This window comes from Pristis pectinata, chromosome 5, assembly GCF_009764475.1.
Source record: "Pristis pectinata isolate sPriPec2 chromosome 5, sPriPec2.1.pri, whole genome shotgun sequence".
NCBI classification, from domain to species: domain Eukaryota; kingdom Metazoa; phylum Chordata; class Chondrichthyes; order Rhinopristiformes; family Pristidae; genus Pristis; species Pristis pectinata.
The window spans coordinates 34,283,265-34,295,612 of record NC_067409.1 but is presented as its reverse complement, the minus strand read 5'-3'; the positions used below and the strand labels follow the sequence as shown (position 1 = coordinate 34,295,612).

Sequence of the window (12,348 nt, the reverse complement as noted above, 5' to 3'; positions counted from 1 at the left end):
TTTCTTAAAATGTGGACCAGGAGTAGATTGGGATTCTCAAGTCTGGAGGTAAAAGGCATGGATAAGGGCTCCAGCAGGAGATGAGCCATAGTTTAATGAAGTAGAAAGACTGGGGCAATTGAGTTTGGACTAAAGAATGGATTCATCTGTAGGAAATGTCTACCTATCCGGTGTTGTCTATTGGATATGTTGGAAATAGCCAATAAATGTTTAATAATTGCTGTAAGTAACATTGGTGTAATGTGGCACTTTCCATTGCTAAACACATGTTCAACCGTGTAAGACTTAGAAAAGATGTAGGTTGGAGCCTTGAACTCTAAACTGTCAGAATGGTATCAAGTCAACACCACTTGCTGATCTGCCTATCCTGCAGAGTTTCAAGAGGCAGTCAGTGCCCTGGCTGAAGCTGCATCTGGCATGATTTACACACACATGTGTGTGTGAACTGAAGCTTCCACTTTGGAGATCCAAAGGCAGACACAGCACCAGAAGGATGCTAGCAATTCCATTTTCTTGCCAAAGGTTTCTTATGAGGCAGAGTGACACTGCATGAAGATTCGCAACAGATCTGACTAAAAAATAATGACTTCCTTCAATCCTATAGACAAGGACCAACTGATGTGATAAAGAATTTGACGTCTGTCATATGTAATGTGTTATTTGCTTTCCTTGAGCTTTTAAGTTTATGGAAACAGTTGCTGTTTTTGGAAACTTATACTGCATTTAGACAAAATGAATTCTTTTGTTAACCTTCTGTAACATGCAATTTTTCCACTTGGAGGCTGCACACATCCTGTGGATGAGAGGGTTGACAGCCAACCTGTTCTCAGGTTTCTGCTAACAACTCTCAGCTAGGCCTTAGGAGGAAAGTAATAGTTGCCATAGGGATGACCTTACTTCAGCATTGTAACAGCAGTCAGCAAATGAAGGACTAAACCTGTGTGCCACTCAACTCAATGTAAAGCTTGTGCTTTAAAAAATGATCGGGAACTTGTGCAGGCTATGAAATAGTTCAGGTCACAGCACTGGCACTGTATGGAAATAGGGGTTGCTGGGTTTTTAGTTTGTTCTAATCTGGAGTTTGCTTCTGTTATCATTGCATGAAGGCACGGTGTATACATATGAACAGAATCAAAAGATTTAGTCGTTCATTTGCAAGCAGCAAGCTCAAGTACGTGAACAGCAGCATACTGAACATAGTTATTTTAAGATTTAGAATGTACAGCTGTGTGCTAATCCTAAATCTGTGCTGTCTTTAACTATGCATCTTATCTATGTTAGTGTTCAAGAATTGGGTGTTCCATGGGGGAAGAGGTGGAGCATGGAGAACAACATTGTAGGTGGATTTAAAACGGAGGATGGTCACTTTAAATTAGAGGTGACTGATCCAGTAATGATGTCGGTCAATGAGGCAATGATGATGTGCAGAACTCGATGTGCAACAGAGCAGACAGACCTCAGCAGATGGGCTGAGGCAGTGGTGAGGTTGAAATAGATAATCTTTAAGAAGAAACCTTTGCTCAAGGTCAAATAGGCTGAGGGCACCAACTGCCTGGTTTAGGATGAGATGTTGATTGGGGACTTTGTATGAAGTTCATAATTTGGCCTTTCCATAGCTTGATTGAAGAAACCTGCTCCAATCAGACCAGGATAGCTGATGTGCCTTAAAAGCAAAGATCAGCCATATTGAATGTTTGCATATCAGAACAATCTTTGTTTCAGTCCTCCCCGATCCTACTCTCTTAATCGTTCCCGGTACATCAAACAGCACTTTGGCACTGCCGCCTGCACTCATGCTGAACTCAACAGTTTCATTACTTGAGCTGCCAATTTCCAAACTGTCCTCACCCTTCATATGGTCAATCTCTGACTCTTCCCTTTTCTGGATCTTTCTGTCTCCATCTCAGGAAATAGGCTAGCTACTAACATTTGTTAAAAGCCCATTGACTTCCACAGCCATCTCAACTACTCTTCATTCCACCCTGTCTCCTGTAAGGACTCTATTTCATTCTAACAGTTATTACATCTCTGTTGTATTTGGCCCAACGATAAGACTATCCATGCAGATGCCTCTGATGTGTTTTTTCCTGATCTGAGGCTTCCCCTCTACCATTGTTAACAAATGGTTAACAGTTGATTACCTCATCCAGTTCTTGAGCCTCTGCTCTCACCCATTCTCCTCCGGGACAGAACAAGGATAAGATATCTTTATTAGTCACGTATACATCGAAACACACAGTGAAATGCATCTTTTGTGTTGAATGTTCTGGGGACAGCCCGCAAGCGCCACCACATTTCTGGCGCAAGCATAGCATGCCCACAACTTCCTAACCTGTACGTCTTTGGAATGTGGAAGGAAACCAGAGCACCCGGAGGAAACCCATGCAGACACGGGGAGAACGTACAAACTTCTTACAGACAGTGGCCGGAATTGAACCCGGGTCTCTGACACTGTAATAGCATTACGCTAACTGCTACACTACCATGGATAGAGTTCCCCAGGTCTTCGCATTCCACCCCACCAGCCTCTGCATTCAGCAGATCATTTCCTGCTATTTCTGCTGCCCTCAACATAATTCCACCACCAGATGCATCTTTCCTTCTCCTCCCCTTTCGGCATTTACAGGACCGTTCCCTTTGTAACTCCCTGGTCCATACTTCCATTCCCACCAACCACCCCCCTCCTTTCCCTTGCATCAGCAGCTGATGCAACACTTGTCCTTTCACCATCATTCAGGGATTCAAACAATCTTCCCAGGTGAAGCCGCGATTCGCTTGCATTTCTTCCAGTCTAGTGCTCAATATGGTCTCCTCTGCACTGGAGAAATCAAACGAAGATTACAAGACCATGTTGTGAGAGGCTCTTTTGGATCTTAAAGATAGAGATATCTGGACACACAGTCTTTGTACTTCAAAAAGGAAAATTTTATTTACAAAGACAGATGTGGGAACAGAATGGAAAGGAACAAATGCACACTCGCACACTCAAGCAGGAGATTGCGAACGTGAAGGGAATCGCAACGGTGTGAGGTGCGCGTGCATGCACGCGCACACACACACACACACACACACACACACACACACACACACACACACACACACACACACACACACACACACACACACACACACACACAAAATAACTGGTTACAAATGATCAAGGAATAAACAATACAATGTTTGAACACCCTGATTCTGGACAAACATTGGCTCTTTGGTCTTGGGAGTCCTTGACTAACTGCCCTGGAGTATTGCACAGCTTACCTCAACATCCTCGGGGGGAGAGAGAGAGAGAACCAAACATGCAGCACTTTTATACTGCTGGGGGGCTGGGTGGTCCAGCAAGGACAAAGGTATTTAAACAGGCCAATGGTTAGGTGTGCCCAGGAACAAAGGTGCTTGCAAAGACCAATCCAAGTGGTCCAGCAAGGACAAAGGTGTTTACCTAACAGGGTGGAGCCAAACCTTGATTGACAGTGGTGTCGCTTTTGGCCATGTGCTCAATGGTGTCATCCCAGCCAGAGGGGTCAGTGTTGTCACAGTCACATGACAGCCATGACCTTTTACACTACAGACCACTTTGAGCAGGACCTGCGATCAGTCTGCATGGGCGACCCTGATCTTCCTGTCGCCTGCCACTTTAATCCTTCATCTCACTCCCACTCTGATCTATCTATCTGTGGGCTCCTGTATTGTCCCAGCGAGGCCCAACACAGGTTTGAGGAACAGCACCTCATTTTCTGTCTGGGCATGTTGCAGCCTTCTGGACTCAATATTGAATTCTATAACTTAAGATAACTTGATTTCTCTGTTTTTATTGGTCCTCCATCTGTGATATTCACACAGCCTGTTTGTTTTTTTTTCTTCCCCTTTGTTTCTATTTTCCCTCTTGAAGACATACCCAGCCCGACCAGCTGGGCTTGTCCTCCTGCTCTCCATTTCAGAACTCCAACATTCTTTTGTCTCAGTTTTTGTCTCTTTTCTCACCCTGTAACCGCTCCTGCTCACTCATTGTCCATATAACCTTATTTACAGCTTATCCCCATGGTCATCCTGGTTTTACCCCATCAGAGACATCACACTCCCCCATCTCCCTGTGGCTTCACAATTTTCTTTTTTTCTTCTTGCCAGTTCTGATGAAGGGTCTCTGATCAGAAACATTGACTCTGTTTCTCCAGACTCTGTCTTTTAAGATTTCCAGCATCTGTGCTTTCTTTGATTTTTCACTTGAATGTTTGCATATTGAACGCCACCTCAGGATCTTCAGAACCTGATGACAGGAAACCAGTAGCGGTTAATGGAAATGCTGTTGATCTCAAAAGGCCAGCATGTGTATTTTCACTCTCCGTGTATCACCGCTCCAAGATCCCATTATGCCAGGCATATGTCTCGATGGAAAGGCAGGTAATACACTGCTGGGATGAACCTCAAGTTCATTCCTGATGAACAGCAGCTCTGCTTGGATGGAAACAATGTTGTCAGACCAATAGGTGCCCCACTGTCCTGCATTTCCGTAGCATATTGAACCTCTGAGTGTCAGGCTAAAGGTGTCACTGGCAAGTGAAGCAAATATTGCCCATCGTTGAAGAAGGGCTGGAGAGGCACCAATTTAAAACTTCTGCAGTGTGAGCAGTTAAAGCGCTCCCTCCAATCCATTATGGGGTGTCGCCAGACTTCCTGGTTGTGACTGTTTTTCCTTTTCTCCTCCAATAGGAACTTTCTCACCTTGTAAACTCCATAAATGGTTGACTAGGGGCATATTTTCTTCAGCAGCTTTGTCACAAACTGACCTGACAGTAAGTGTAATAATAATGGCAGTCCAACTCAGTAATTCATCTTTGATTATACCTCTGGATTGCTCACCTTTGAGTGTTTTATTCTTGGAGTCTTTATTCCAATAGAATTGGTAGTGTCCTTTATGAGGTGCTGGATATTATTAAGTGAACTACATCTGGACTCACCTTGGTTAGTTGCTCAAGAAGGCAATAGAACATAGAACAGTACAGCACAGGAACAGGCCTTTTGGCCCACAATGTCTATGCTAAGCATGATGCCAAATTAAACTAATCCCTTCTACTTGCACATAATCCATTCCCTATTTCCTGCATGTTCATATGTCTATCTATCTTGAATGCCACTATTGTATCTGTTTCTACTACCACCCCTGGCAGCCCATTCCAGGCACCTGCCACTCTCTGTGTAAAAAAAAACTTGCTGCACACATTCCCTTTAAACTTTTACCCTCTCAACTTAAAGCTATGCCCTCCAGTATTTGACATTTCTACCCTGGGAGAAAAATTCTGGTTGTCTACCCTATCTATGTCTGTCATCATTTTATAAACTCCTATCACGTCTCCCCTCAGCCTCTGATACTCCAAAGACAACAATCCAAGTTTGTCTGACCTCTCCTTATAGCTAATACTCTCTAATCCAGGCAACATTCTGGCAAACCTCTTCTGAACCCTCTCCAAATCCTTCCTGTAATGGGGCGACCAGAACTGCATTCAATACTCCAAGTGTGGCCTAACCTGTTACGTACCAGCAACAATATAAATGCAACGAGCCATGTATAAACATTAAGAACTATTTTATTAATAACTACTTGTAATAATAAGAAACATAAAAATGTTAGATATTAAACATTAACCCCAAAATTAAACTAGAAGTGTGTGTGTGGCAAATTCCCAAACCCCAAGTCTAGGAATAGTTCTCAAAGTTCAGTTCAGCAAGTCATAAGTTAGAACATGAGCAAAGGCTTTTGCAAAACCACCGTTGACGGAAGAGAGAATGTAGAGAGAATTTACGAAGTCCACATGTTCCACGATGGAACCCATACGAGACCTCAATCACTGATTATCTCCATTGCTTTGTTCAGAAGTATCTGCCACACCGAGGGCATTCGACACTTGGCTGCCCACAGAAATACCTGCTTTCCAGTACAGGTTAACAACAAAGTGGACTCCACTTGATTGCACCAAAAATCCATACATGGATTGCAGTGACAGACACAGCTATTGTTCTTCATCCGTCGATACAGATACCAGCAGCCAGTCTCGTTCTCTCGCTCTCTCTCTGACTCTCCATGCAAAACAGCCAGCATGCTCCAATTATTCTTGCCATCTTGGAGATAACACACACACACACACACACACACACACACACACACACACACACACACACACACGCACACCTACTCTACTGTCCAGGTGCCTTAAAGGGACATTCACCAAATAGCAACCTGCCTCGTAACAAACCAAAGTCTCGTACAACTGCAACATGACTTCCTAACTCTTGTATTCTATGCCCTTAATGATGAAGGCAAACATGCCATATACCACCTTTACTATTCCATCTACTTGCATTGCCACTTCAAGATCCCTCTGTACATCGATACTAGAATATAAAGATTAGCTGTTGAGTGTGGAACACAAATGAGCTACAAGACCACAGGAATTTTAATAATTTGAAACACTTTATGTCATTGCCTACCAGATGAATTCCATCATTATCTCTATATCAACAGCTACCCAACTCCTGCACACAATTCCGCTATGGCAACTTATTCTCGTTTAGTCTGTTAAATGTAATTCCTAAACCCAGTATAACAAATTTCCCAGGAAAAATTTCCTTTGCTTGATTATGCTAAATAGCATGGAGATAGCACAGTTCATTCTGGGGTAAACTATTTTTATATACTATTTTCGGCTGTTTCCTGCTCAGCTGAATGGCTTCATTAATAATTAGATGCCCTGTGCCATGAAAATTTGCCAATTTGCTATTTTTATGTTTTATTTACAGGGATCCTGGTCTAAGGATAGCATTTTCTTGGCAAACTGTGTGTTTATCCAGATTCAGCTGTAATGTGGTAGTAAAGGCTCTGATATGGAATTCTACATTATAGTTACACTGGTTTTCATCCTAGTTAGGCTGTCTGTGGCATGGAGTCTATGTCGAAAATGGTACTTCAGTTTCTCAGCACAGAAACTTTAGAACTACTTCATTTTGGTCCATTGTATTTGTCATGGCTCTTTGCATGGATTTGAAAGGACATGACTGATCTGGAAAGAGTGCAGTGGAGATTCACCAGGATGTCAGATATGAGGAGACTGTACAAGCTGAGTTTGTTTTCTTTAGAGCAGAGAAGACTGAGGAGGTCCTGATAAAGGTGTGCAAAATTATGAGGGGCATAGATACAGTAATAAACTTCCCCCATGGCAGAGTTGTCTAATACCAGAGGGCACAGGTTTGAGATAAGGAATAAGAGGTTTAGAGAGGATATAAAGAAGAATGTTTTCACCCAGAGAGTGGTTGGAGTTTGGAATGTACTGCTTGAGAGTTAGGTGGAGGCAAAGACTCTCATAACATTTTAAAAATTTCCAGATGAGCTCTTGAATTGCTAAGGCATAGAAGACTATGGACCAATTACTGGTAAATGAGAGTAGTATAGATGTCTTGGATGTAGTGGGCTGATGGCACTGTTTTTGCGCTGTATGACATTATGACTTTGTGGACACTATTTCATTTTTTTCATCTATACCTTTACTCAGCTTCAAATATTAAACCCAACATGAAAATTGTTTTCTATCTAAGATACTCACTGTGGCAAATACTGCAAAAACTTTTGACTTGCCTCTTCTCCAATTTTCTTAGTGAGTATTTTAAACTGACAGCTCCTTGTTTTGACTCCTAATGAGACACAATTCATTTAGTTTTCAAAGCCTTTCATAATTTAACAAATAACATTGTTAAATCTAGTGACCTGTCATGCAGCAGAAATGATCCCAGTAGCTCATATCTTATATTTCACTTTGAACACTGTATGTTTTTATTGTTATTTCCCTAATGAGATGCAAATACTCAAACTGTGTCCTATTTGTTTTCTTATATAAATTCATTCTTGCACCTTTGCTGCTTTATTCTGTGACACTGTTATAACATTTAATAATGTGTGAGCAATATTTATCCATATGCAAGTTTATCAATGTAGAAGAAACAATAAATAAAAGATTAGTCCTGAAAATAGCAAATACATTTAAACATTTCATTTATTGGCTCAGATCTTACATTTAAATGCCAGCATTTCCACTTGGAACTGCCAGCTGTTATCCATGTAACTTGGCAGATGTTGGGATTCCTGAACAAAAGTGGAAGGCCTGAACTGCTGTACAGCTGATCTCTGATTTTAGGATAACAGTAGATCACCATTGGATTCCTTATAGGGGTGCTGGGTCTCAGTGGTGCGCTGGCAGCCAGCTTCTGCCCAGTGACCCACTCCAGGTAAGAGTGGACTCGAGGGTTGGGGGCCTGGAGCTTAGGTGGCTCAAAGGGTCAATAATGGGTTGATTTTTCTATTAGTTACCTGTCAAAGTAAGTTACTGACTCAAACCAAATAATTAATAGTAACTACAATATTTAATGCTTGGCTCCAGTTGGAGTTGGCTCCAGTTGAATTTTATCTCACTAGGGCCTAGGCTAGGAGCATGTGATCAATGAATGTGTCTTACAGTATGTTCCTTTAACTAGAATGTAATTGACTTCCGTGTTTCTAATCAGTTATGGCTCTTGTGCAGGCTTATTTTCCTGTACAGGTGGGCTGTTGTACAGAAATCTATCTCAGATCCTGAGGTAGGAGGGAGACCAGGCAGCTATATCTCACTCTTTAAGCAAGTCTCTCATGTGCCGTAACACAATACTGTACAACTCAGATTTTCACTTTTCTAAATAAAGCTGAGAGCCTGATGTTGGAGAGCAGAAAATGGGGAACTATCCCCCTTAAAACCTTAACAGTACATTTATTTTTAAAAATAGGGTAACCCCTTCCTGGTGGTGCTGCCACATTCTCGAATCCTTAATTTTACCTCTTCCATTATTGTCACTTTACCATTTTTTGTACTACTTCAGTTTACTCTACTCTATTTTGCACCATACCTTTGTTTTGGTGCTCGCTGCTGTATATATCATATTTATTACTACCACGTACACAGTTTACTCTGAGCTTCACTCAAGCAAGGAATTTCATTGCACCCTGGTGTATATGACAATTAATCTAATCTAAATTACCAAAGTTTTTTTCTCAAAGTTAAAACTGAATGTACATATTTTAAATTATATACAAAAATATTTCAATGTACGTATCCACTTTTGTTTAATTCAAACATGGGTTTAAAGAAGTGTTTGATTGAAACAGCAATGATGTAACAAGCACTGTGCTCATTGAATTGCTCTATGCATAGTGCTACATCCTTGCACAGAAGATGTAGTAAACTAAAAACAGTGTAACAATAGAATATATCCCTTTCTAAGCACTGGAATACTTCAAAAGCATCCTTTAAGTTGTCCATGGTATCAGTAAACCAGGAATAATTAATTAGTTCTATTTTTCCTGACAGACTAAACCTGTTGCATTTGCCGTACGGACAAATGTTGGCTACAGTGCAGCCTTGGATAATGATGTCCCTGTCCCAGGCATGGCTATCTCTTTCGAAGCAAAGGATTTTCTACACGTCAAAGAAGTAAGTTTGTTAATTGATGTAGCATTGAATGCAAAATAATGTGGTAAAATGTAATACCATTTTTTGTTTTTTATTTCCACATTTAGAAATTCAGTAACGACTGGTGGATAGGACGGCTGGTTAAGGAAGGCTGTGAAATAGGGTTCATTCCAAGTCCAGTCAAATTAGAAAATATGAGGCTGCAGAATGACCAAAAAACAAAACAGGGAAAATATCATTCAAGGTAAGCTGAAAAATAAATTCCTGGCGTGGAGGACATTTACAGTCAGAATTTGATAATTTCAGTCTAATCAAAGGAAATTGAATTTCCCCAGGAAATCCTGTGTTGTTGTACAATACAACTGCTTAATTGGCTGAGATGCCAAGATAAAAATGCTTGTGGCTTCTTAGAAAATGGATGATAGTGCTAACACCTGCGTTACTAAAATCTGCATGCCATTACACTTTTGTATCTGTCTTCCAATTTTTAGTAATCTGCACAATCCCTTTCTCTCTGGATTCCTACCACAGAGAAATTGCTATATTTGTTCTCCATGGATTCAGAGTAGATGTTCTCAGGTTTTCTCACTTTAAACTTTGTTTCCCACATCCCTATTAAACACATTGAGGCCCTCTTTCCCATGCTCCTTTTGAATTCACCAGGTCCCTGTGCCCATTATTGCTTTTAAACTCACTGGGGCCCAATTTTCCATTCTCATTTTGAATCTAATGGGACCCTGTTTCCATACTCCTCTTAAGCTCAATGGGGCTCCGGTTCCTACACTTCTTTTAAATTCAGCTGGGCCCCATTTCCCATGTGCCCTTTAAACTCAGCATGCCCTTTAAACTCAACAAGTGTCTATAGAAAAAGTCAATTAAAATTTGTTGGGGGTGTTAATAGGAATAAGATCAAAATAGTCTGGAAAATCTGGCAGTCCAGCACCACCGAAGTCCTGAGGGTGACACAAGAGACTGCAGATGCTGGAATCTGGAGCAAAAGACAAACTTCTGGAGGAACTTAGTGGGTCAGGCAGCATCTGTGGAGGCAGAGGGATGGTCAATGTCTTGGGTCAAGAACCTGCATCAGGACTGGGAGTGTAGAGGGAAGATAGCCAGTATAAAGAGGTGAGGGGGAGGATGTGAGGCAGGGGCTGGCATGTAATAAGCAGATCCAGGTGAGGAGAGGGATGATGGGTAGATGGACCCAGGTGGAGGATGGAGAGGGGTAGAGTTGGGAGACAGTGGCTTGTGGGTGATACCTGAACTGATGCAGGGTCTGGACCCAAAACATCAACCATCCTCTGCCTCCGCAGATGCTGCCTGATGCACTGAGTTCCTCCAGCAGTTTGTTTTGAAGTCCTGAGGGTGCCAGATTATCAGAGTTTTGCCGTCATTGCAAATTTACCTTTTCCACAACATATAGTCTATTCTACACCTCTAAAGGACAACCTGTTAGATGTCTCATTTGAAGGTGGAAAATCTCAAATTTCTGTAGTCCTCCTTGAGAAGCCAGTCATCTGACTGTTTTTCAGTGTTCCATTACAACTTCAGGGCCATTCTGGATATGCCATTGTACAGTATCAAGAGCAGCATTTAATATGAAGAATAGCAATGTAAACACTTATTGCATTTGGGTAATTAAAGCAAATAATATTCCCACATAACTCAATTTAATGATGAAAATATAGCACAGAATAAAGAGATTCAATGCACATTTCACAGTTTTTAAAAAAAAATTCATTGCCTGAAGTCGAGGACCAGTCAGAAGCTTAAACATCTATGAATGCAATCAAGCACACAGATTAAAAAATACATGCAGAAATGGAATTAGAATTAGCTCGACAGCTGTGATACAGGTGAATGTCAATGGGGACAGCTGCCCGACTGGCAATGCCAAATGCCATGAATTTGGTGGTACAGAAATTTCTCAAGCTGCAGAGTGTTACATAGGCCCTGCAGCATAGATTCAGGCCATTTAGTCCAACAAGCCCATGCTATTGCAAAATTTGAGATCCTTGTACCTTTCTTCATCTCACCTTCTGAACCTTCCTCTCTCAAGCCTGCATCCATCGTCCCTTTAACCACATCAGTGGTCCTTATTTCCCTGTGAGAATGAGAATCATATTCTAACTACTGCCTACAGAAAATTGTTTCTCCTAACTTGCTCATTGAATTAATAGTAACTATGTTAGATTTATAGTCTCTTATTCTGATCTCACCTTTCCATTGAAAACAAAAACTCCACTGTGCCTAACCTATCAACCACTTTTCTATTCTCGAAGATTCTGTCAGGCAACCTCTCAGGTTTTTATTTTATAAAGAAAAGTTCTGCAGGATATTCAATCTTTCTTGATAGGCATAATTGTTCCACCATTGTCCACAATTGTAAATCTATTGTTTCACAATTGTAAATCTCTTTTGCACCTTCTGTGCAAGTACCCTTTTTGTTATATCATTCAAAAGTAATTGGGAGTGGATCACTTGTAGTATGTAATGATGTTACAAACTAAAGGGTAATGAATAGTGTTCAAAAGGATTCATTTTTATTGAATTTGATTCAACTATAATTCAACTTGGTCGGCATGGAGGAGTTGGGCTAAAGGGCCTGGTTCCACGGTGTGCTATTCTGTGCAGTCGGGCTGAAGGTAGGTAAGAAGCTGTAAAAATAGATAAATATAAGTATGGATGTTCAATATTTTGTAATGACTTCAGTTACTGTATAACATTTTTAACTAAGCATTTTGATTTGTATCTCTCCTAGTAAATCGGGTGGAAATTCATCTTCCAGTTTAGGTGATGTGGTCCCTAGTTCCAGGCGGTCCACTCCTCCCTCATCTGGTGAGTTGGTCACCAAAAT

At 41.2% G+C, this 12,348-nt stretch overlaps 1 protein-coding gene across 6 annotated transcripts in view; it reads left to right on the top strand.

Moving 5' to 3' along the window:
• Positions 1–12,348, top strand: part of LOC127570364 (voltage-dependent L-type calcium channel subunit beta-2-like) — a 291,296-nt gene that overhangs the window by 246,440 nt on the left and 32,508 nt on the right. For all 6 annotated transcript variants that reach the window (XM_052015851.1, XM_052015854.1, XM_052015855.1 and 3 more), the window contains 3 exons: positions 9,390–9,512; positions 9,599–9,735; positions 12,253–12,329. In XM_052015851.1, the coding sequence (XP_051871811.1) occupies positions 9,390–9,512; positions 9,599–9,735; positions 12,253–12,329 (337 nt within the window). The remainder of the gene's footprint in view (positions 1–9,389; positions 9,513–9,598; positions 9,736–12,252; positions 12,330–12,348) is intronic.